At 44.1% G+C, this 24,050-nt stretch overlaps 2 protein-coding genes across 6 annotated transcripts in view; both read left to right on the forward strand.

Annotated features, from left to right (window-relative positions):
• The window catches only part of dnaaf11 (dynein axonemal assembly factor 11), a 31,707-nt gene extending 17,505 nt beyond the window's left edge, over positions 1-14,202 (forward strand). For 4 of the 5 annotated variants that reach the window (XM_085254294.1, XM_085254295.1, XM_085254292.1 and 1 more), the window contains 3 exons: positions 4,663-4,758; positions 5,132-5,226; positions 13,471-13,856. In XM_085254294.1, the coding sequence (XP_085110420.1) occupies positions 4,663-4,758; positions 5,132-5,226; positions 13,471-13,660 (381 nt within the window). In that variant the 3' untranslated portion in view covers positions 13,661-13,856. Of the gene's footprint in view, positions 1-4,662; positions 4,759-5,131; positions 5,227-13,470; positions 13,857-13,994 lie in introns of those variants that run through there. The other variant, XM_085254296.1, reaches the window with a different exon arrangement.
• A 3,040-nt stretch (positions 14,203-17,242) lies between these two features.
• kcnq3 (potassium voltage-gated channel, KQT-like subfamily, member 3) overlaps positions 17,243-24,050 on the forward strand; it is a 130,834-nt gene continuing 124,026 nt past the window's right edge. The window contains exon 1 of the mRNA XM_085254192.1: positions 17,243-17,288. The gene's annotated coding sequence lies outside the window, so the exon portion shown is untranslated. The remainder of the gene's footprint in view (positions 17,289-24,050) is intronic.

The following is a 24,050-nucleotide window of genomic DNA, read 5'->3' on the forward strand; positions in this document are numbered from 1 at the left end:
ATACTCAGATTAACTGGTGACCTTTCAGATTAGGTGATGCCTAATTTGAAGTTTAGCCTGTGCGTAGTTTTGGCTGCACACTCTGAACTTTACAACAAATCCATTAATTTGGGGCTTTTTCCATCATAAAGGGCAGCAGCAGCCACTTGGAGTCAGTCATTAAGTCTTTGTCAGCTTGTTAAGTTTGTTGTTCAGACCCTCACTCACCACCGTTTCCATCATGCAGATATTCACAGTCACAGTTACGCTCACCTTACTCGTACCTGATTGGACACTTTTTCCCGTCAGAGCTGTCTGAATACTTCGTGGCGTAGATTCGTCAAAGAGCTGGAAACATTCCTCAAACATTTTGGTTCATATTTTTATGACAGCAGCACAAAGTTTCTCCAGATTTGTCAGCTGCACATCCTTAAAGTGAATGTCTCGTTCCACCACAGCCCTACACTGCTCTGCTGGGCTGAGACGTGGTGACTGTGGAGGCCATGTGACTACTGTGAGACAGTCAAAGAGAGATGCTTTCAGCTTGAGCATAAAAATAGCCCCCACCTCATGACACCAGCAGCAGCCTGAGCCTTTCATACGAGGCAGGTTGGAGCTTTGCTTTCATGCTGTTGGCACCAAAAATCGAGATTCATCACATTCAGAAACGAATAAGAAAATGATTCAGTGCAGTGAAAACATGTCACAGCCAACTCAGTACAATGTGAAATTTTTACCTGGACGAGTGTAAGAGAATTTTAGCTGTCCAAACTCTGCTGTGCATCTTAAAACCAAAGAAAAGTGAATAATAATAGTAAATATTCAGAAGCAGCTCTTTGTGCACAGTTCTTGGTCGGTGCCTCTTAGATTGGTCGTTTTTCCCCATGTTTGTCATCATATTTAATGTTCATGTCTCTGTGTTTTTGTGTCTTAGTCACTTCCTGTTTGAAGGTTAGATTCTGACGTGACTTCCTGTCTTTGTCTTTGCTCCTACACCTGCTGCTGTTTTCACCTCGATCTTCAGTCAGACCTCTGAGTCTTTGTCTTTGCTTTCCTCTGGTTGTTCACTTTGTTTGTTACCGGTTCGTGTCCTCAGAGCTCCAGACTCCACTTTCATTCTCCTCTCATTCACACTGGAAGCAGGCCAGTTTAACCACAGACTGCTGCTGTCAGCCAGTGAAGGTCCTTGTGCTCAAGGGCACTGCGACAGTAGTTCTTGATGAAGATTTTCCTAAACGTATTTCCATGTTGCTCTGGGATTCAAACCTGTGAATTTTGAAGGCTCTAGGAGCACAAACACGAACAAATCAGCAAATCTTTTCCCGTGTTGCTGAGTTGAGGTAACTGTGCACATGTTACTTGCAGTTTGAGGTATTTGTACTTACTGCAGATATCTGTTGGCCTCTAAAGTTTACAGGAAGCACTTACCAAGCAGTATGTCCTGCATAGTGCAGCTCTGATTTCTCACAGTGAGGAGTTCAGAGACTGCAGGCAGCAGCAGACTCGCTGCAGGCCGACACCAAACTGGAGCAGCTCCCCTTTCAGCAGCACCACAAAGCCAGAGAAGGTCTGAGATGAATGCACATATTTCTGTCTGCAAACAGAAACTGAGAACTAAAGTTTTCAAATTCAATCGCTGATGAAAAATATGATTAATTTTGAGAAGTTGGTGCTTCTAAAATCTGTGTGTATGTTTACAGTAGCTTCATATTTTGACATTGAGGTGACTGGCAGAGGTAGCATAAGTGTAAGTGTGCAACATGTTTTTACTAAATCAGAGTAACACAGCTATTTACATTAAAAATCTGCAATGTTTTTAAGGTTAAGTGTTTTTAAGTGTCTTTGCAGAACGTGTGGGCCCAAGCACATAGTTTACATACAGAGCTTTAAGGTTGGTAATAAATCTCAGTGCTTCACGACAGACCCAGCATATGAAAGCATTGAAGATGCACATGTATAAATAACATGTTCATAATCCATCACTGCCATGAAAGTGCAAGAAAGAAGTTTCGTTTTCATCTCAAAGGACAGCCCGACTTTCATTTACCAGTTGAATGTGACCTGAAGAAGAGGGTCATCAGTATTAATTCCTAAATACAAAGAGAGTTCTGAAAAAGTTGGAATGTAAATAAAAACAAACTTCAATAATATCCAGGATTGTTTATATATGTAAAAATATATAACATACATCAAATATAGCAGTGGTCCTGGAACCGAACCCTGTGGCACACCTTTAGTTATATTAAGCATGCTAATGTAAAACAAACAAAGGAAGAAGAATAAAACCAGGAAGACAAATGTTAAATAAACAGGTAGCATGTAAGAACTGTAAAGGTGTGTGGCCCATATCATCATGTAACGCATGGAGCAGTGAGGAGCTCACCCAGCTGCTATAAAGTAGTAAAAGTGAGACTTCTGACCAAACCTCCTCGAGCTCTTCTCTTTTTCTCCTACAATCTCAGTTTTCCGCTGTGTTTTGAAACACTGCCTGTTAATGCAGAGATCTGTCTGCAGTGTGGAGGATGTACGGACGACTGACTGCTGTGATGTTGCTTGTTGGGAGCAGCGGGAACGTGTGATAGATGGAGGAGCAGATTTACAGAACATAACAGGCCTCCAGAATCTGCTGAATCATCAAACCTATGTGACGTCGGTATTTTTGGAAAGAGTTTTAATATGCCTACTATGAATTAATTTCCCAGATGGAAACTGTTTTTTTTCTCTGTAAAAATGGCAGCTGTCCAGAACAAATGCACCACAAATGTGCTCTGTTCAAGCACACACCTTCACGATCAGTAATCAGTCGAGTCTCCTGCAGCAGAAGTGGAGCCGCTGCAGCCCTGCTGGAGGTTTCCTGCAGTCTGACAGGTTTATTGTGACAGGAGCCTCCGTCCTGCGCATCCACTGCATTTTCTACCACGTCTTTCAAAGCTGCTAATTTATTTATGTTTTTAGGAATTGATTTCTGAGGAAAACAGTTACTGCATATGTATTCAGTCATATGAACAACAGCACCTGACATATTTAGGTGTGTCATTTATTTAACAACTAAAAAATGCAGAAGCCATGTGTGAAAAACCGATTCCATCCCGTGAAACTTGTCGAACCACTTTCAGTGCAATAACCTGCAGTAATCATCACTTCATCAGTCTCTCACATCGTTGTGGAGAAATCTTAGCCCACCTTTTTTACAGCAGTTGTTCAGTTCATTGAGATTTGAGTGAATTCATTTATGCACAGCTCAGGTTGAGGTCTGGACTTTGACTGGGTCATTGCAACACTCTGATTCTTTTCTTTGTAGACTTGCTGCTGTGCTTGTGTTCATGGCGTGATGCATGACTCACTTTGAGCCAAGCTTCATATTTGACTCTTTAATACTTTGGCATACAGAGGAGTTCATGGTTAACGCTGTGACTGCGAGGTGCTCGAGTCATCAGCCTCCTCCACCATGCCGACAGTCTGTCCTGATAACTGTTTGGTTTCCAAACATCTCCACTTTGTCTCGTCTCTAATCTGTGCTGCCATGTTGTTTTTAAAGAGAAGAGGCTTTCTCCCTGTAACCCTCCAAACAAGCTAAACTTGTTCAGTCTTTTTCTAATTGTACTGCCATGAACTCTTAAGATGCTAACATGCAGAGTTCTCGGGTTTCTGCTTTTTCTCCGAGCACTGCACGCTCTAACCTTGATAGTAGTTTATTCCAGTTCTGTTTATTCCAGCAATCCTTTCCTGTGAAAGTAGTAAAGATGTACGTTAGTGAGCTGACCATGAACACCTCAATGACCTGAACCAACATTGTAAAAAAGGGCCAAGACTCCTCCACAGTGACGTGAGCACTGATCACATCACTGTCAGTACTGAAAAAGAGAAGTTAGTCATTCCTGCTGCAGATGCGGTGGACTCAGTTTTTCTCACGGCTGCAGAGAGTCCTGTGAAGACTTTTCTCACGTCTTCAGAGAAGACTGTATACAACTGCAGCCGTCGTTTTCAGCCCCAGATGTTGCTGCTTTGCATTGACTTCTGCTGCTTTAAGCCTGGTTAAACAGCTGTTTCACCACACGATGAACTTTTTTCCCTCATGAATTCGGAGCCCTGCAGCTTCTGAGTTCTTCTTCTCGCTGCCAGACTCCTGAATGTCATGGCTGCACTTCAAGCTGTTACAGTGTTTATGGATGGCTGTTGTGTGCCAGAGGTCGTCCTGATTGGACGGGCGGGGTGATTTACGCAGTGATACATCAGTCCGGGCTTTCAAAATTCGTTTTTAATACAAACTCGTTGAGAAGAGCGGGGAGAATTGACTGGAGGAGCCATCTGTGAGGAGTGTATATCACATCAGACACGTCTCACACTCTGCAGCTGAAGAGTTTTCCTCCTTAGTGTGGCTTTCCTCACATTCCCCCTCATAATCAAATTGAATTAAATGAAAAAATGAAAAAGTCCAATTTTATGCCCGATTTGTCGTCCCACATGCTTGATTCTGGTTTCCATAGGCTTCCTCTCCTGTGATTGATCGCCACCGTTCTGTTTTGGAGCTATTCTGGTCACTCTCTCTCGAGTCCTTTCTGGAAAGCGTACCTATAAAAAGACCCGCTAATGATTAAAGTCATTTGACACACTGGGATGGCGTCGGTGCCAGATCAGCGCATTAATCTTACTAATTAAAGTTGTGAATAATTTACTCTGCAGATATTTCAGGTGGTTCTGCCGGCCGAAGTGAAGCCCGACAGCTCGACGGCTCAGAGGTCCCAAACCACCGGACACCTCCTCCTGACAATGCCCAGGGTACGTACAGGTACACGTCACACCTGAGCCAGGTACGGGACGCTGCAGCAGGAAGAGGTTAAAAGGCTGCTGCAAAACTTCACAGAGAACTTTTGCTTCTTTGGGATGTTTTCTGAAAGGTTGGGACGCTTTGTAAAAAGTCAGATTACAGTGATTTATCCTGTTACAGTTTGAGCGCTGATAATTGACTGTGTGTGGACCTACGACTGTTCCCTGTTCTTTTTTCACTTGTTCCTCTGAAGATCAGTCGTATTAAACTCAGAGTTTTAATAAAGAAACTCTTTGGCTGTTAAATCCTGCAGCAGAGCACCTGTAAAGAGTTCAGAAACCAAAGACTGAAAGCTGTTTGTGTCGTCTTTTTCTTCTTTTTCAGGCTGAAGGTGAAATCAAAGTGACGAAGACCGTCCCACGTCCACCCAGAGTGCGTCAGAACAGACGCAGCGGCGGCTTATCGGAGGATGATCAAAGGTAGCTTCAGTGCACAGAGCTCATGATCACACATCCACACACTGTTGGACAGGAAGGAAACAAATATTAACCTCCAGTTTCTTTTTAATAATCTTTATGATGATCTAAGAAAGCAAATGCAAGGATGGAATAAGACATTAGAGATAAAGAGACGTAACTTTAAGCACCGCGACAGATGAAAACAGAAATTCAACCTTTAATCTTTGGTGTAAAGTGCAGCGCACATCAGCGTTTCACAAACTGAGGCCACGCTGGGGTGAAGTACTTCTGTGAAGGTAAGTTAGTATTTTTAGAGCACGTTTGAAAAACACCTTTAAGAACCAAAGTACGTCAAACGGCTCAACATGAAGGGCAACAAGAGACGAATACAAGTACTGAACATCTGCACGGTGGTGTCTGCAGGCTCATGTTTACACATGACTTTATTAAACATCAAGTAAAAGAAGAGATTTACCAAACAGCTCCTCCAAAATAAAACATGTTTATCATCGGTGAAAGGTCTGGACTGTGCTGTTATAATAACTGCAGGATGCCTTTTAGCTTCCTAATGGAAATAAAAACATTATTGCCTTAGTTTTGCTGTGTGACTGTCCAAAGATTTAGATCACCATTAAACCAGATGTTAAAGATTCTCAGCAGCCGACTCAGTTTGCGAGTGTCAGAGGGTCTAATAGGCAGGTTTATCTGTCTGTCATCAGCATAGAAATGAATCACAGCTGACAGAAAGGCAGAGGTCAGTCTGCACATACATCACATGTAACGTATGTGCAGACTGACCTCCTTTTGTCCTGTCTTTCTTCCTTCACCCCAAACGGTGGTCAGCCCTTCCAGAGCCTGGTTCTGCAGGTTGTTTCTTCCTGTTGAAAGGGAGTTTTACCTTCCCACTGTCGCCAAGTGCTTGCTGATACACTGTATTGAGGTTTTCTCTTTAATATTGTAAGATCTTTACTTTGAGCACCTTGAAAAAACTGTTTGATTTGTGATTTGATGATTAAGTGAAATTTAACTGGGCATTAGTTTCTTAAACTGCAGGAATAATGTTATGTGATACATACAACTTTCTATTTGTGATGGTAATAGATGATAAACAGTCAGAAATACTAGGTTTATAATACTATTAGGGCATAAAGAGGTGCAGCCTGCAGGCTGGTCTGTGTTTGTGTGAAAGAAGTCGAGCATTGTTGGCTGTGGTGTTAGTCTGAGTTTGGCCTCGAGTTTAATACGCACATATTTAAACACCTCTGGCTCATCAGGCCCCCGTTGCCCTGATTACAGATGCCTGTTGTATTTTAAACACTGAGCGTGACTCATTTTATCAGCCGTGTTCATGATGGCGCTCTCCCTGCTCGATGACCGTGTGCTGGGCGGAGATAACCTTGACCCACGCGGCATCATTACACTTGGGAGGAAGTGAGGAAGAGGATTCTCCACAGTGAAACGTGTCTGTGCTGCTGGGCTCATATTTAGCTGCAGGCTGCTGAAAACAGCTGCTGCAGACCACCAAACTGTGAATGTGACCCAAATCCCACTCTGAGAGAAAAGAACAATTACAATTATTTTTGGTTGAATTTAAACCATTTTTGTCCTTTGAAGCACTTGGAGCTGGTTTGGCTCACCATTCTGGTAACATACCGCTGTTACACTTTTTAATCATTTTATATAAAGTTAAAGGAACAAACCTGAGTCAGCAAACACCTTTTTCATATCTTGTCTCTATTTAAAAGCCTCCAGCTGCCCTCAGACAGCATCTGCATCCCCCTCCTGTGTTTCTGTCAGATAGTTGGAGACCCTGAACTGCAGGACTGTTTGTGCTGTTTTCATGCAGTTATCTATTAAATAATATGACTGTTGCAGACTATTTGAGAAGCTTGTGCTTCAGTAAAGATCATAATCATATACATCAGGAGGAGAGCAGGTGTATTTTTACTTTCAGTATATGAGAGAGGTGTGGTCACGGCTGAAATATACACACATGTATGTTTCAGTTCTTTAAGGTGATTAAAAATTCTGCCCTTCAGTGTTTGTGTGAGATTTAAAAATGAGGAGAGGGATCGGAGATGTGGCTCCAACAGAGCAAGATGGCCATAAAGGTCCAAAATGTGTGTAGATCATCTTTTATATACAGTCTATGTTCTGGTCAAAGTTGTGAATTTGTAAACGTGCAACTTTAAGAGTCAGGAGAGAAGATTTGGAGTCTTTGTGTTTGTCTCATCTTCACTGACTGAAACATGAACGATCAGCAGCTCCTCTTCCTCTGTGAGGTGATGAAGCTCTCACTGAGGTTGAGCTCAGCTTCACCTCTTAATGACCACATTAGTCTGCAGAGCCGTGTAACTGATCCCCCGCTCCCTCTGCATGCCTGGAGGTGTGCTCTTCACCACGCCACCATCATCATCATCATTACTGCTTTATGACAGAGTCGCTTCCTGTCCTTCATCTGTCCCCATCAAACTCCATAAAGAGTCCCAGTGCAGTCCTGGACTCTCGATATAAATGCTAAGGTGACAGGTGAGCTCCGCTGCTTCCTGCTGACTTATTGCATAGTTTCGATATGATAAGGCGTGACCTTTGACCACTGGGCCTTTAGATTCTGTATTCTGCCTCGGGTGTGCGCGGAAATTGATCTGAAGCCCCTGATCGGGTTTGAAATGGATTTTCTTGATGGCACGAGGCAGCACTAAGTGTAAAATAGACTCAGACATAATCTCAGACCCTCGGCTCACAGCGCCATTGATAAGTGGATCTGAAAGGTTAAAGGTCAAGGTCACCTGGAAAGCCCAGTCTGGGTTGTTATAGTAAACTCCCTGAGGTAACATTAATTGCAGATAAACAGAATTAAAAATTTTTTTATCTCCCCTCAAAAATGAAGTAATCAGTCTAACAGCTGCTAAATTACTGTTTATTTCCCAAAATCCAAAGTTCTGATTTCCGATCACGTAAAGCAGAAAAATTTAAACTCTTGATAATTCTCCACCTAATTTGGCAAATAAAATTCAAACATTTTAGGCACCCCAGTCAAGTTGGTGACCTTTGACCCTTCCACCTCACCACCTCTGACCTCGTGACCAAACTTGGCAGGAAACTTGTTAGATGATGTGTGTGGTGTTAGAACCCTGTTAGATGTTCCCAGGCGGGTAATATGGCGTGCTCTCTGCCTCAGTACCCACGAGGACCTCCACTATGAGTGACCAATGACAGGAAGCCATGTTGGACTTTCTAACCAGGCCGGGCAGAGGAGGCCCGGGACTAGCAGCTCCATTTTTATTTCTTATTGTTCTCTTTCTTTCATTACAGTTTTAAATGTATTTACTGTGTTCGCAGTTCAAGGAAAGAGAAGAATTTCCTTTCTATCCATCATTGAACCCATAAATGGTGAATCTGGACTGTTACCAACTGAACTGGGTCCCACAAAGCCCCCAAAATCAAAGTCTGGAAATTTCTAGATCAGTATTTGGGAGGGTTTTTTTTTTTTTTAAATATTTAGGGTTGTTTATTCTCTTTCACATCCAGGCTGAGCTAGTACCTGCACTGATGCAGAGGCTGACAGCTCTCTGATTTAATCTCATTTCTAATTTTCTATTCTTCTAAAAATTGCTTCTAATTGAAATCTGTCTGTTTTCCATATTTGAAAAGAGGACCGTCAGCTGTTCATAATTCACGTTAATCTTTTTATTAAAAAAACAAAATAAAAATAAAGGCTGTTTGTGCACAGCGGACTCCAGACTCTTCTAAATGTGACACTTACAGTTTTCATTTCAGTGAGGCAGATCTCTGTCGGAAAAAAGAGTTCTGGAGTAAAGGTTGTTCCTCTAAATCAACCTAATCTTTTAATGAAACCTCTCGGGGCACTATGCGCCCATATCTACATGACATGGACTTCCACAGCCGATAGGTGGGCATATTAAAGTAGATCGACCTTCACGTTCAGCTCTCTTTTCACCACAACAGACCGTCTGTCGCTCTCATCCTTCATTATTCCAGGACTCTAAGATATTTGAACCTCTCCACACGGAGCCGCTCAGAACATCATGGACACTTCTGCAGTACCACCTCCAGCCGAAACGTTTCTGTCCCACATTGAGTTTACCTTTGTAGTTCAGCACAAGGCTTTTAAAAACTGGCTGTAATGTGTGTTTGCAAGCGATCCATTAAAGCCTTTGAATCTGCACTCAGGTTTAAATCATATTTTTGTCTTATCAAAAAAGTCCACATCAGGAAGAAGCTCGGTATCTGCGCATTAACCTCGTCTCTCTGCGTCCACGTGACTCGTTTAGCCTGGTTCTTATCTTAACGTGAGCCGATGGGGTTCAGATCAGACCCGTGACATCACCTCACATCCACTCCAAAACCTAATCCTCTGTGGATCGGTGGCCGCAGACACTGAACAGAACCCGCTGATGTTGTTACTGTGGCTGAGTACAACTCAATTACATCCCCATTACCGAACTGAGAGTGATAACCCTGCAGGAACTCCGTCCGATAAAAGCTTAGTCATAGTTATTTTCCTGCAGACTTCATCAGCTCTCAGGTTACTCTGAGAGCTCATGAACTTCCAAAGTTTCCTGCATTTCTACTCGGTTCTGCAGTATTCACATCTATAAACACTGTGCTGAGGCGTAACGAGGTCTAAGAAAGTTTATGAAAGAAAAGTTGATGGGAGAACACGAGCACACCTGTGCACAAGTCTGACCCATATGTACAAACATATTTGAGACACACGGTGAGGCGCTGACTGGAAGCCAAACTTGAAAAATACGAAACCTTGTTTACAGAATCAGACTGGAGATGAATTGGTTTGAGTCCCTCTGTGATCAGTTAAGATATCACAGTATCAGACGGTCCCCTATCGACGTGGCATTGGTGGGGAGGAAGAGCTCCCTTCTAACAGGAAGAATAATGTGGCAGAACCAAAGTGAGGTGCAGGAGGACTGGTTGGGGGCGGGGTGGGTCAAAAAAAGCAGAGTTAAAAAATGAGGGAATAAAGCCAAACTAAATGAAAACCAAAAATATTCCAACACGACACAAAACAGCCGACAGCTCTAAGTCCAAATGCAGATTCACTGGGCGTCTATAAGGGAGCTGTTATTTCCCAGCAGCTGCTGTGACTGGTACGTCACTGCTGCAGGATATTGTGCATGTGGAGCTAAGCAAAGGGGAACTGTGACAGAGTGGCATTAAGTTCTTCCACATTATGATCATATTTTTCCAGGTTTGGTTGTTGATGGACTCTGGAAACATCCTGTCTTACAAACCTGTTTGACCACAATATCAAATGTACTAAACGTTCATTTCTGAAATTCGACACGCTTGCTTTCTCTGTCCGAGGTTTTCCTGACGCGGTGTGTTTTCTCTACAGTCCTCTGGCAGCTTTATTCCCCTCTTAATAAACAGGCGGGAGAATGCAGAGAGTAATGAAGGGGCTCCTCGTCCTCCTCCTGCGTCCTTCTGATGTTTATTGTCAGCTGCTGTGCAGAAGATTAAATTATAGTAGCAACGCTCTTCCTGGAAAATTTTACTAAAAGGAAGCCTAATTATTGGAAGAGCATACGCTCCACACTGTGGACTGGATCAAGAGGAGACCAGAATTTGGGTCAGTTTGTGGTATTTTTCTTTAAGACATTGAGATTGTGTCTTTTAATCTTTCTCCTTTCAGTTTAACATTTATTTGTAGGTATTATAGCACGGTGGTTAGCACTGCTGCCTCACAGCCAGAAAGCCCTGAGTTCAATTCCACCATCAGGCCGGGCTCTTTCTGTGTGGAGTTTGAACGTTCTCCCCGTGTATACGTGGGTTCTCCAGCTTCCTCCCACAGTCCAAAGACATGCAGTTAGTGTGGATCGGTTAACTGGAAACTCTGACCTGCCCATAGGCGTGAATGTGAGAGCGAATGGTTGTCTGTCTGCTACAAAATACAGAACAGAACTAGTTATGAAAAACAGAATTCTTCAGACAGCAACATAAAGAAGGACTTTTGCTTTGCAACAGTCTCACAAATAATGCAATTCAATTCTATTTCATCCATATAGCACCAAATAACAGCAACAGTTGACTGGAGGCACTTTCTGTTGTAAGGTAAGGACCGAACAGTAATACAGCAAAACCCCCAAAATCAGACAATCCCCTACGAGCAAACACCTGGCAACAGTGGGAAGGAAGAACCCCCTTTTTAACAGGAAGAAACCAGTGGCAGGTTGGGGAGGGGTGGCCATCTGCTGTGACTGATCGAGGAGGATGGGAGGAGAAAAGGCACAATGTCTTCTACTTCACATTTAAGCAGGGTGATTCCTCTGTGCACTCCAGCAGCACAGCAGCCATGGCTAGGACTTTTATTGTGAAAGGGAGAAAAAAATCAATTTGTGCACACACGAGTGGAACAATTTAGCATCAACTGGTATGTCAGATTAACCCAGTTGTTGAGTGTCATTGTGTGTCTGTGTCCCCACGGTGACGTGTTACATTGCGGTTAATTCGACAAACACAATCAGAGAAACCCCCGGAGACGGTTTGCTGCTCACAGCACATCTGACCGTGAAGCCGGCGTCCTATAAACTGATCTGATGGGTTAATGGACTTGATTGTTGTAAGATGGAGGAGATGAGTTCAGAGGAGGAGCTGGATCATTTCGGTTTGATGGTAACAGATAATGTGGAAAATTGACCCCCGGAGATGAATTTATGGATGCTTGAGTAACAACACTGAACACAACAGTAAATAATGAACACATGAAGTCAGTTTGTTTCCACAGAATATTTCTGATACACAATGAACATAATTCCAAATATTACAGTAAACTGGTGACTGATTGTAACCAACTCCAGTAAAGTTGAACCAATAAAATAGGTGAAAAAAGGTTTATTAACTGAGCGTCACGTGCACTTTGCACCATCGATCACATCCGTGCGAGCGCTCATATTGATGTTTTACATTAAATCTGGGAACCTGAGTGTTTCTGCGCAGCATCAGCACCAACGATGGCTGATTTATTCTCCTGTTCTCATAAAGCTTCTCAGAACTGGGAGCTGCTGCTGCTGATTCTGAGAACTCAGATATTTTCTGTGAATTTCTCCTCACAGTGAGGAAAACTATCCTGAGAAAGAGAGAAGTTATTCACAGAGAACCCAGAGGTCAGAACCGGAGGAGGTAGGAGGACTTTTACAGTTTCTTTAGCAGACACGTGAAGGTGATGAACTGCTACGTGCTCGATCGTCAGGAATGATGGTGGTCTGTCCCAACTGCACATACGCATCACCCTCACTTTAATCCTGATAGCGGCTGGTGCTTTGTTTCTTGGTACAGTCAGGAGTTTTTTCTGTTATCGTTCTTATTTTCTTGCTTTTTGGTGGGTTTACCTGCCGGTCAGCTGCCACGCAGATTAAAACTACCAGCGTGGGAACAGCAGTGACTGCTCAGGTGAACCAGGCCGATGCTTTCAAACAGCTTGAAGGTTGAACTGATTCTTTGAGGAAATCATTTTCTTTTTGTACGTTTCATAAACTCTACATTTTGCTCTCCTTCCTGCGTCCATTTTCACTAAGATTTAAATCTAAATCCAAACGTTGAGCATCTTAAAACCATGTTCAGGATTTTCCGATATTCACTATAATGACTCCAGACTTACACTGACTTCCTGTAAGACTCCCGTGGATATTGCTGGAGAATCCTAATGTTTGAGTAAATCCTTTTCATCCACCAGCAGCTCTGTTATTACAGTCTGAGCTTCGCCCTTTTTATTAATTACTTCGTTTTTTTAATTAAAGCGTCACCACCTTATCTCTGTACGAGAGGAAAACGTGTTTCCTGACACAGAGAAACAGGGCACGTCAGTTTGTGTAACTGTGCGTGAACATTTCTACTCACACACTGCATGGATCAAATGTCTGGGTCACCTCCACATTACACCTTCAGGAGCTGCTGGGCCTCAGAAACATCCCGTGAAGCTCCTGGTGTGCCGTCTTTGTGCTGATGTTAATGCCGGAGGAGGTTTGGAGCTCTGCAGGGATTCATTATAATAACAGTTCTCACAGCTGATCCAGCAGTGAAGAGAGCATTTCAACAGCTGAGCAACACAGTTAAATTCATTGACCATCCTTTGATAAATGTTTGTAGAGGCAGGCTGTTGTTTATTTAATGTATTAATGAAGGAGGAGTGGAGGAGGCCAAGGCGCTCTCTTTCTCTACACCTGTGTCTTTCACGAAGCTCTTTTACTTATTTAAGACCTTCATAATTCTCCTTTATCTCGACAGGAAAAATAACGTTCCCGAGAGGCTCGAAGTCGACCCGAGCAAGCGCACAGCCGTCGACCTCGCCAACATCGTGCCACGCCAGATCGCCAAAGAAGGGCCGATGGAAACATCCAGACCGGATCCACCAGCCGCCGAGGATCACTTCTCTGAAGGGTTCGTGGACGACCCTGATGTCCCCCCACTCATATAAGAGTACAAGGATGAGCTTATATAACACTCAGACTGTATGATTGGAACAAAGAGACGGTATATTTCCTTTAAACGGACCTTTAGATTTCCTCTGACCTGCAGATGTGTGCAAATGAACCACGGCAGATTTCCTGATGTGTATGGTTCAGTCTGCAAACCTGATGTCTCAGCATTTAATAAATGTCCTTACCACCAGCCTTAAACACATATTAATGAGACACCTGGACATGAATTCAACTGGACAGTTTTATTGTTGGTACACAAAAAGTAAATGTAATTAAAGCTGTGAAGAGGCAGCTTCCACTCAAACACATTTTCTGCCCTTTTTAAAGCAGCTGTAAAGACGACATGGCCGATCGGGGGAAGACTCTCTGCTCGTTACTGCAGCAGGGCGAGGCCGAGAGCTGAAACGCTGGCACAGCTTTACTGAAGCAACGCAACATCACACTTCCTCACTATAAACATCGTTGTCTAATTCTGTGTCTCCTTTGAAATGATGCATTTGTTAAAAGCCAGCCCTGTTAGGAGGGATGAACAGAGAGACGCTGCTGCTGGTCTCCCTCAAACCCTCGTGTAGATTTCAGCCTGAAAATCAATCGTCTGAGTTCTGCCTGTGGCCTGGTTGCCGTCTTGGCTGCCGTTGTGCGTTGCCCTGCTGTGTTTTCTCTTTTTTTGTGATGCTCCTCCTCAAAGCTCAGAAGCTCGCTCACTCTCTGCGCCCGGCTTTGATCAGAGAGCCTCTGCTTTGTGCCCGGAGGACGCCGGTCCAAGCATATTCTGAAGCTTGTTCATCTCTCCTTGAAGTCTCCTGGGTCTCTGCTTTCCTCTGAGTTGTCACCCCAAAAAGCTCGGAGGTAACGACGACTCCTCCTCCTGGCTCTGAGCGCCGTTACAGCCGCAGCGCCTTGAGAACTCATTTTGGCGTTGGACCATTTTTCCTCCCTACAGCCTCGCTCGTCTTTTATCATCCAGCCTTCTATATTTGGACGCCGTGGCTCGAGCCATCTGGGAGATTTGGATGTTTGTGGTGCGGCTGCAGGAGGAAAAGCCTCTGTGATGCCATCTTCGATTTGAGTTTTTAATATAAGGACTTATTGTTGTTCAAACACATGTAAACTGCAGCGAGCAGGCGCCTTTAATGAGCCTCCTGGACCACAGTCACCACACTTAATCATAGGTTTTGCTTTTATTTCAGTTCAAACTGAAAGGTTTTTATGTTTAGGTAACGATATAATGGATTTCTTATTAAAACAAGTAACTAAACAGCCAGTTCACAGAACACGTTAACATTTTTATATCATCGTTTCTTCCTGAAGTGAAAACATGAATATGTTTACTGGGTTTCCCTCCAGCCAATCATCATCCTGCAATGAAATGTTTCACGCCGCTGTTTAAACATTGAAACACGACAGCTTGGAAAGTTTCCACATTATTTTCCTTCGACCCAGATCTGCGGTCTGTGCTGCACTCGCGTCTGCTTCGCTTCATTAATTATTGATAAATGAGCTTCCCTCTCTGTCGTGTGGCTGTGCAGATAAGACGTTTTCTGTTTGTGCTCACTGTTTTTTTCCTGTGTGATGAAACAAACCAACACCACCGCCGGCCTCTGAAATACGCCCTCGAGGTTCAGGTTGCTGCGAGAGTTTCGTGCGTCAGTGGCAAATGCTCCATTAGTCCCATTTAACAGCTCGTTTAGCTCCTCGTCGTTATCACGGCTGAAGCGTTTCAGTGTTTCTGCCTCTCCTGACTCAGGTGTGTTGTGGTTAACTGGTGTTCGATTGGTGGATGCTTCCTCCATGATGGAGGTCTGAGGCAGCGGTCAGCTTCTTTCCTTACTCTGTTCCTCTGTCTGTATCATTGCTGCTGCCTGAGCCTAAACCAGGTGAGCGTGTTCAGGCTGTTATCCGTCATCACTGCAGGTAAAGGTGTTCCTGTCCGCTTTGACTTCCCTGCAGTGAGAGAGGACACTGCACACTCGTTCACTAACAGCTTGTCAATAACACTCTAGACACGCCAGAAATCACAGTCTTTTTGTCTATTTTACTCTCATTTGGAGCAGAATTTGTAAATGAACCTGGAAATGATTTAAATGAAATCTGAAACTAACGAATGGCATCATAAACTCATGTGGAGAGAGTTCACAGAGGTCATAAATCACGGGAGAAATCAGGTCATTTTATTTTTAATGCTTGCCCTTCATTTTCCAGCCAGAAGAGTCGCCCCCTGCTGGCCATTAGAAAGAGTGCAGGTTAAGGATTTTCATGAGGTTGTTGTCATCAAAGTGAGAAATAGATGGAGATAGATCAATAGCCTGATAGACTACTGTAAAAATGCTGGAAAGACAAAATGCCAAATAATCAGGCCCCATCTTATCCTAAAGACCTCGTAGCACCATATGACCCCATCAGAGCTCTTCGCTCTCACACTGCAGGTTTACTTGTTGTATTTAAAAGTAGAATGGGAGGCAGAGCCTTCAGTTTTCACCCCTCTTCTGTGGAACCAGCTTCCAGTTTGGATTCAGGAGACAGACACTATCTCTACTTTTAAGATTAGGCTTCAAACTTTCCTTTTTGCTAGTTCGGGCTGGATCAGGTGACCCTGAAGCATCTCTGTGGTTATGCTGCTACAGGCTCAGGCTGCTGGAGGACTTCCCATGATGCACTGAGCTCTTCTTCTTAATAATTCTTCCTCTTAATAACCTCAATAATTAAAGTACATTAAAGCTGTACTGTTATAATAAAGTAAATGTACTAAGTTACACCACTGAGTCGGTCACATTGGTTCACGTTGTTCGGCGCATGAAGCGGGGCGGGCTGTGGGGCAGGCTGTGGGCCTGTTTGTTGTTTTTTAGTCGTACAATCTGAATTATGAGCTCGTGCAGCGCTGGATTGTTTGTGACAGAAGTAATTGTTTTTTTACTGAGCAGATGGCTTTTAGCACTGCAGATGTCAGAGCTGCAGATTATAGTCAGTCTACCTTTAGTATTGACCTGTGGAGTGAATCTGTTTAAGAAGAGAGTTGTTTTTAGCTTTCACCTCCTTTGCCTGCGTGAACCTCCCTCCTGTTTAAACACTCAATCAGATCAGAACCAGAATGAACCAGATTTTCTTGCCGTCTGATTAAATCCAGAGACACAAGAACCCGTTTCTTATCTGTCCGAGCTCCATCGATTTTTGTCTGTTGCCATGACAGCGGACGGTCCCACTCATTTTGTGAAAGCAGCACCGCCTCATCGCTTTGACCCGGGTCAGACGGTACTGACTCGTAACGCTCGCCGTTTCCTTTCAGTCCGAGCCATCAGACTTCCGATCACACTCGTCTCTGAGCGGGAAGAAAAGCCTCCAGTTATTTTTATTCGTCTCCTCAGGTTTTCTTCTTTTTGCTGTATTTTATAAGTGCTACATGTCAGGTTTAAGCATTTCAGCCTCTCTGAACTCTCTGCTGCCGAGTCCACTCAGTGCTTCGTTGGTGATGTTATCATGTTTCTCCTTTCACAGGCCGTAAATAACAAATACAATACAGTGAGAAGAGTTTACAGCCAGAAAACTCAGATATTCTGGCACAAATGTGGCTCACACCTGCAGCTTGACTCGGCGTGCCACAGATCCACCTTATATGGCAGATGTCAGGTGTGTTTATACCACATATACACTCTCCACTTTTTTGGTATATGTGTCCAACTGCTCGCTAACACAAATATATACTCAGCCGGTCACATGGCTGTGCGTTTGGGTATAAGGGCATGGTCAAGACGACCTGCTGAAGCTCTCACTGGGAGGTTCCCACAACCATCTCTAAGGTTTAAACAGAACAGCCCCCCGAAAGAAGGGGGATACACCCAGTGAGCAGCAATCACCCCAAGCCTGTTGGTATCCTTTATGTATCCAGGTAAAGTCTCACTGAGATGAAACTCTAACTCAAATATTTAGATGTTACATCCATGCTGAAGAGCATCTCTGAACATGCAACACATCAAACCTTGAAGCGTGAGAGGACCACAGTGGAGGAACACCCTGGAGGTGGTTGCATCTCAGCTTAATTACTCCATCCAGTCACTCTGCGGGGTTACGTCCTCGCCGTGCGGCTGCACGCAGAGCCCAGGGACCCAGCGAGGAGACTGGATCCCTGCTGGGCAGGAAAATGTTTGGTTTTATGTGGCACTGGTCTGAGAAGACATTGGCCTTTCCTTCTTTGGGTTCCCTCCCTCTTCGCCTTCTTTCCTCTCTGGGATGAATAATTTACTGGTTTCCTCCCTCTCGCCATCTCTGCGCTGCAGCGAAGGGCTGATGCAGAGCGGTGATGCTCGCTCTGCAGCCTGTGGGAAGCTCTTTATTATCCCGTGAACGTCAAAGAAGGAATCTTATGAAACTCTCCTCACGGGAAATGTTCTCCACTTTTCTTTATTTCCAGTCATACGTGTGCTGTTCCAGTGGTGGATGCTCACATCAAACATGGTCCAAATTTCAATTATTGAGGTTACATTTTGTATTGAGACAAACTCTCTAAGCTCTGTGCTGTTCTTACCTTCTGTTTGTGGGGGGCAGCCAATCAGAAGACAGCTTCCTTGAAGGAGGAGGAGCTAACTGAGCTTCTTTAAGGCAGAGAGTGAGCTGCTTTGATGGATCCAAAATAATCTCAGGAGCAGCTCCAGGTGGAGCCTTCGTCTGATGGACTCCTCTGGGTGGAGGAGCTGCGTTATACCTCTATATGTGTCCTCCACACTCAGAAGCCACGTGGTGATTTGTTGGATTTATCATTTATGCTGAGTCGTGAATCTCCTGGACCGTGACTGAAGCTCGGAGCTGACAGACAAAGTCGTTTTTCACGGCGGTTTGATTCACGACGACCTCAACTGAGCGAGCACTGAATCACACGGCGGCCTCACGTGTTCGCATCACGGAGGTTAACACACACCAGAGCACCATCACCTCTCGTGGAAGGAGGCGCGTCAGTCGGTTTTATTACTTAGTGACATTTAATTTATGTGCTAATGAAAAGTCTACAGCATATCCCTCACGGATACAGCAGCGCTTAAAAGGATGATTGTCTGCTGGTGGGAGCCCGCTCATCCCATCCCCGAACCAAACTGGGTCACAGAGTTCGTGGAAACTTTATCAGCAGCAAAATGAAGTGAGACATCAAAGTAGAAACAGAAAATTTATTCTGTGAGACACGTTTAAAGTGTCTGTCCATTTCTCAGTCTTATTTTTATCTCTTAGAAAGTCAAACGGCAGCTTTTAGTTACAGCTGATTGGTTTATTAAAGGTGGGCGTGGCACTCTGAAGCCGGTGTTCACAGACATCAGTGAACGCTCAACATCAGTGCCGCCGACTGAAGCTGTTGGCCGAGAACACCCAACCCCACCCTGTCGGTGAAGCACAGGCCTGGATCAGGAGCATGTCCACAATGAGATGAGCGCATTGTGGTCATAAAGAGATGGAGATGGTCAGCTTTTAAACGATGCTCAGCTGCTTCTAAGAAGGCCAAGAAAATATCTCCACAACTTTACAGCACCAGCCTGAGCCGCTGGTCCTACACCGCAGAGATGATGAAGTTACTAACAATCCCAGTTCTTCTGAAAATAACCTAAATAAATTTATACCAAAGATAAATCTGCTGGCAGCTGACAGTCATTTTTATCTAGCACAGATTTTCCCAATATGTGTATTAACCTTGTAAACATTGTGGAGGACTATAAATACCTTGGAGTACACATTGACAATAAACTGGACTGGGCTAAAAACACCACAGCACTTTACAGGAAGGGCCAGAGTCGTCTCTATTTTTTGAGGCGACTGAGGTCCTTCAACATCTGCCAGAAAATGCTGAGGATTTTCTATGAGTCTGTGGTGGCCAGTGCGATCCTCTATGCTGTTGCATGCTGGGGGAGCAGGCTGAGGGTCGCAGATGCCAACAGACTTAATAAACTGATCCGTAAGGCCAGCAATGTTGTGGGGATGGAGCTGGACTCCCTCAAGGTGGTGTCGGAGAGGCGGATTCTGTCCAAGATAAAGACAATGTTGGATAACACCTCCCACCCACTCCATGACATGCTGGTCAGTCACAGGAGCTCGTTCAGTGAGAGACTGAGATTACCGAAAAGCACCACTGAACGACACAGGAAATCTTTCCTGCCTGTGGCTCCCTGTACAACGCATCCACTTAACACACTGTTTGCTGCTACAACTACACATGTTTCTTTTCCAGCTATTTATTTATGAGTGACTTATGTATGTATGTATGTATATATATGTATATATTGTACTATTCTTAGTTAGCGTATTGTCTGTGTTGTCTTAATGTTGGTTTAAAATGGAGCACTGTAACAAAAAATAATTTCCCCCAGGGATCAATAAAGTATTCTGATTCTGATTCTGATTCTGAACCTCCAAACTGCAGTTCCTGTGATCTCCACTTGAGGCAGTGAGTCAGACCCTCAGAGTTAAATTGTCCAACTTTACAGCAGAAATAAAGTTTTTTGGTCTTTGTATCTCATCTCAGCGCCGTAATTTAAAACAACAACAGTCATCATTGTCCACATAAAGCTAAATAAAGTGACTCTGCTCAGTTTCCCGACCGCCCCCTCCTCTCTTTGTCTGTGCAGCTGAAGAGTCTGCCACATCATGCAGATATGACACAGCAGCCTGTAACACCTTTAATTATTCAGCGGCTGGATTTCTGACAAACGCCTTGCTCAGAGTCGCTGTGGGTGGCCCGAGGTCTGCGAAGGCCCAAGCATATGATCCACATCATCTTCATCACACCAGTCAGTGAGCCCTCGCGTCCTGTGGAGGGGGACCGCTCCATCAGGGTGGAAATACTTCATCAGTGAGGACAGAGGCCATCACTCAGGACGCCCTGCCAGCAAAAAACCCTCTCACTGCACAGGTCACCCATTCAAGGTTTTTCCTTTAATTTGTCACCGCTCCACAGACATAGACTGTGAACGTACATACAGTTTTCCTTATTTATGACAGAAGTCTCAAGAAGAGTGGGATTGACCTGACTTCCTCTGTTGATAAAAAGCCTTCAGGTCTGGCATGAACCAACGAGCAGTTTGAAACGGTGACGTGGCTTTTCAGTTTTCATCCATCGCTGCTCCATCGCTGTAAGAGGTGTTTTCATGGAGGACGGGGGAGGAAAGAACAGGTCCATTCTGGAGGTCTCTGTGGGCCCGAACACTGGTCGGCTCCACCTCAGTGCCTGCAGCTCTCAGACATGAAAGCTGAGGGGAGGGTGCAGAATAAAACAGAAAAATCGTCTGCTGCACCTGACAGGTGATGAGTCCAAGACCCCGGAGGACGGCGGAGACGTGGAGCCCCACGAGGACGTTTCATATCAGGTTTATCGTGAAATGCAAGCTGCTCATCTGGAAACAGCAACAGCCTCAGCGTGTTTCTGGCTTCAGCTCAACGTTACGGAGGATAATTTTGACTGTAAACAGGCAGATATTCACCCGGCTGTGACTCATTACAGTGTTACTGTTCAGAAACCCTGATTAAACACGGCTGCCAAAGTCTGAGCTTCAGTTTCCACAGTTAAACTTTTATTTTAGTCTGTTCGCGATTCATTAGCAGGTGTCTGTCTGTGCCAACTGTACTCTTTATGCCCAAGCTAGTGTTAGCTGATAACTCCGCCCACCCGTCCAGATATGGTCAGTGTGTCACCACTGACTGCCGACTTCCTGTCATGCATTAAAATTGTGCGGCCTCATCTTGTGTGTTCAGATTCAGGTTTGTGGACACAAACTGAGATTTTCTGCTTCTAAAGCACAACAAAAGTCCACATTTGGAGGCTGGAGAAGACAGTTTTCCTGGTTTCTATGGTGACGTGTCTCTACTGGATATCAAAGGATCTGAAAATATGACATTTGTCTGCTGTTAAGATACTTTTCTTAGAAACTTCGCTGACTGACGTGAAACGGTGACAGTAAAATTACTGCTGCCTGAGATCCGTGCATTATGTTCACCTCAGCATCGCATATGTGTCACACACATGATACATGTTTGCTTTCAGCTTGAAGTTTATTTCTTGCGGAGCAGTAACTCTTGATTCCGTCTCTGAGTGTGTTTAAATGTTGAAATGTACAGTACTGATGGTTGGTACAGGTTTGGACATGCTTTATCTTTCACTATTTCCTGTATTTGATAAGAAGAGTGAAAACTCACAGCAAGAAAACATCAATGACAAGAAGAGGCAGAGCTGAAGGTGCTCAGTCGCATCAGAGGGACAGCTCAGGTGGAGAGGTGAGGCTGATATGTTTGGACATGTGCAGAGGAGGGAGAGCAGAGGCTGCTGGACAAAGGATGATGAAGATGGAGTTTCAGTGCAGGAGGAGAAGAGGAAGATGTCAGAGTTTTTATTAAACTTGTCTCAGATAATCAGAAGCATTCATCTCAGACTTTCAACCAATGCAGTACACGCTGATAGAAATATCTAAAGTGACTTTTACAGTAACAGTTTTTATTATTACATCTATTAAACATTATGAAGTCCTCCTCTACATAATGTGTAACACTACAGAAAATATTTTTATTTTAAATCCTGAAATCTGCAGGATCTGCAAATTGTTTCTTTAACTGCAGCAGGTGTGGAGTTTATTTGTTGGGGACTTTTATTGTGAAATGCGGGAACAGGAAGAAGGCTTTTTCACATGAGTGCAGAAAAATCTGAATTTCTAATCTAATTCCAACAATCTGATGTAGCAACAGCCACAACGCTCACATCTGGACCACAGAAATTAAACTGTGACATCACTGCAGCTATGTCCATCTTCTACATACAGTCTGTGTGTGGCCATGTTTAAAGCGACATATCTGCGTTTTATTTTACTTTAAACGATGTGTCCAAACATTCATGCTGCAGGGCACTTCAGGTTCCCACCATGCTGCTGCATCATCACATAACTCCAGCTGTCAGCCGCCTGCAGGACGGATGGTCTCTGCTCGGGGACGGCGTGCTATTCTGAGCCTGTAAAATTACATGGATGACAAATCTTCTTCCATTCACGGACACAAGTATTGATCGGAGCCTTCGTCCATCACCAGACACCTCACACCCACAAACTGACACTTGCAGGGAGCTTTGAAATGTTCAGCCAAGCGTCGTCAATCTGCTCCTGCCTAAATACCTGGCTGTGACCAGGAGGTCACAGGTTTGAATCCCGCAGGCAGGAGAGGCTTCTGAAAAGGCCTCGCAGTTTCCTGAAGAAGATTAGGGCAAAGAGGCTGTAACTCACTTCACTGGAGGATTTAATGGAGTTGAAAGCTAAAAAAAGGAAAGACCATCAGGAAAATCCATTTTCTTCTAAGCTTTATGGTCTGATTCCCATCTGTCCACCCGGAGCTGGGAAGCAGCGGACCGTCCTGTACAGCAGCAGACAGCTGGAGTCAAATTATTGCTTTTTCAATTAGAGACTCGTTCGGCCGTTTTTCATACAGATAATTAGTCAAATCCGACGACCGTTACCAATTAAGCAGAAATACTAAAGGCCACCAAGACGTGCAATCAATCTATTTTAAGATTGCTCTGTTCTTCTGGGTAAATCCTGTTAGCCTTTGTGTGGTCAAACACAGGACTCCTTCCTGGAAAGAGCGGCTCTGACTTTGTCTCATTGTTCTTCCCTGCACATCCACATTTCCACTGCAGATATTTCCAGGATCCAGGCCTCGGTCGTGTGTCTGCGTTAGTGTACGTGCAGGCTGATGCATCAAACAGCCGAACTGCGTCATCAGAGTTCACATTTCCTGCTCATTTCATGATCATCACATCAAATGACCGAAAAATGACCTGAAAGAGACGGAACGCTGCAGAGCTCCGACTTTGTGCTCTTTGGAGGCAACAACGAGACGTGTGTTGTGTTCTCAAGCTTACGGCTCTGTAGTGGACAACAACTAACAACTACAACCTAAAAATCATAAAATAATTGAAATCAAAGAATCAAAATCAAAGATTTCTTAGAAACAACATTTAAACCAGAGATGTGTAAACAAGTTTCACTGGTAAATCCTGAATATAGGAAACAGAAGAGCAGTTTCAGCAGCGTGCCTGTGTGTTTGCACATGACGCAGTAATGCTGCTGCAGTAAATGAGAGAAATCTCTCAGCACGACTCTCTGGGCCTCAAATTTAAGAAATGACAGAAAAGTTTTGTTCATTCAGAGAAGATGTCCTTTATACTGTCAAAACAGCAGGTAGAAAAACAAATCGTTTAATCGCGTAGTTGTTATTTAAAATAGTATGAGGACGAGGTCTGTGTCTGTAGGAAAAGTTGTAAAAATGTAGGAAATTGCAGTTAAAAGTCCAAAATTTCTGCCCTCCTTCAAATTTCCTAACACTGTCCATCCTGATTGGATGCTTTGCCGGGCTGATTCTGGCTCCCGGGCCTCATGT

Source organism: Mchenga conophoros, linkage group LG18, assembly GCF_057382185.1.
Source record: "Mchenga conophoros isolate Kocher_MC1m ecotype Shallow Benthic linkage group LG18, M_conophoros_male_GT1.1, whole genome shotgun sequence".
Taxonomy (NCBI): Eukaryota; Metazoa; Chordata; class Actinopteri; order Cichliformes; family Cichlidae; genus Mchenga; species Mchenga conophoros.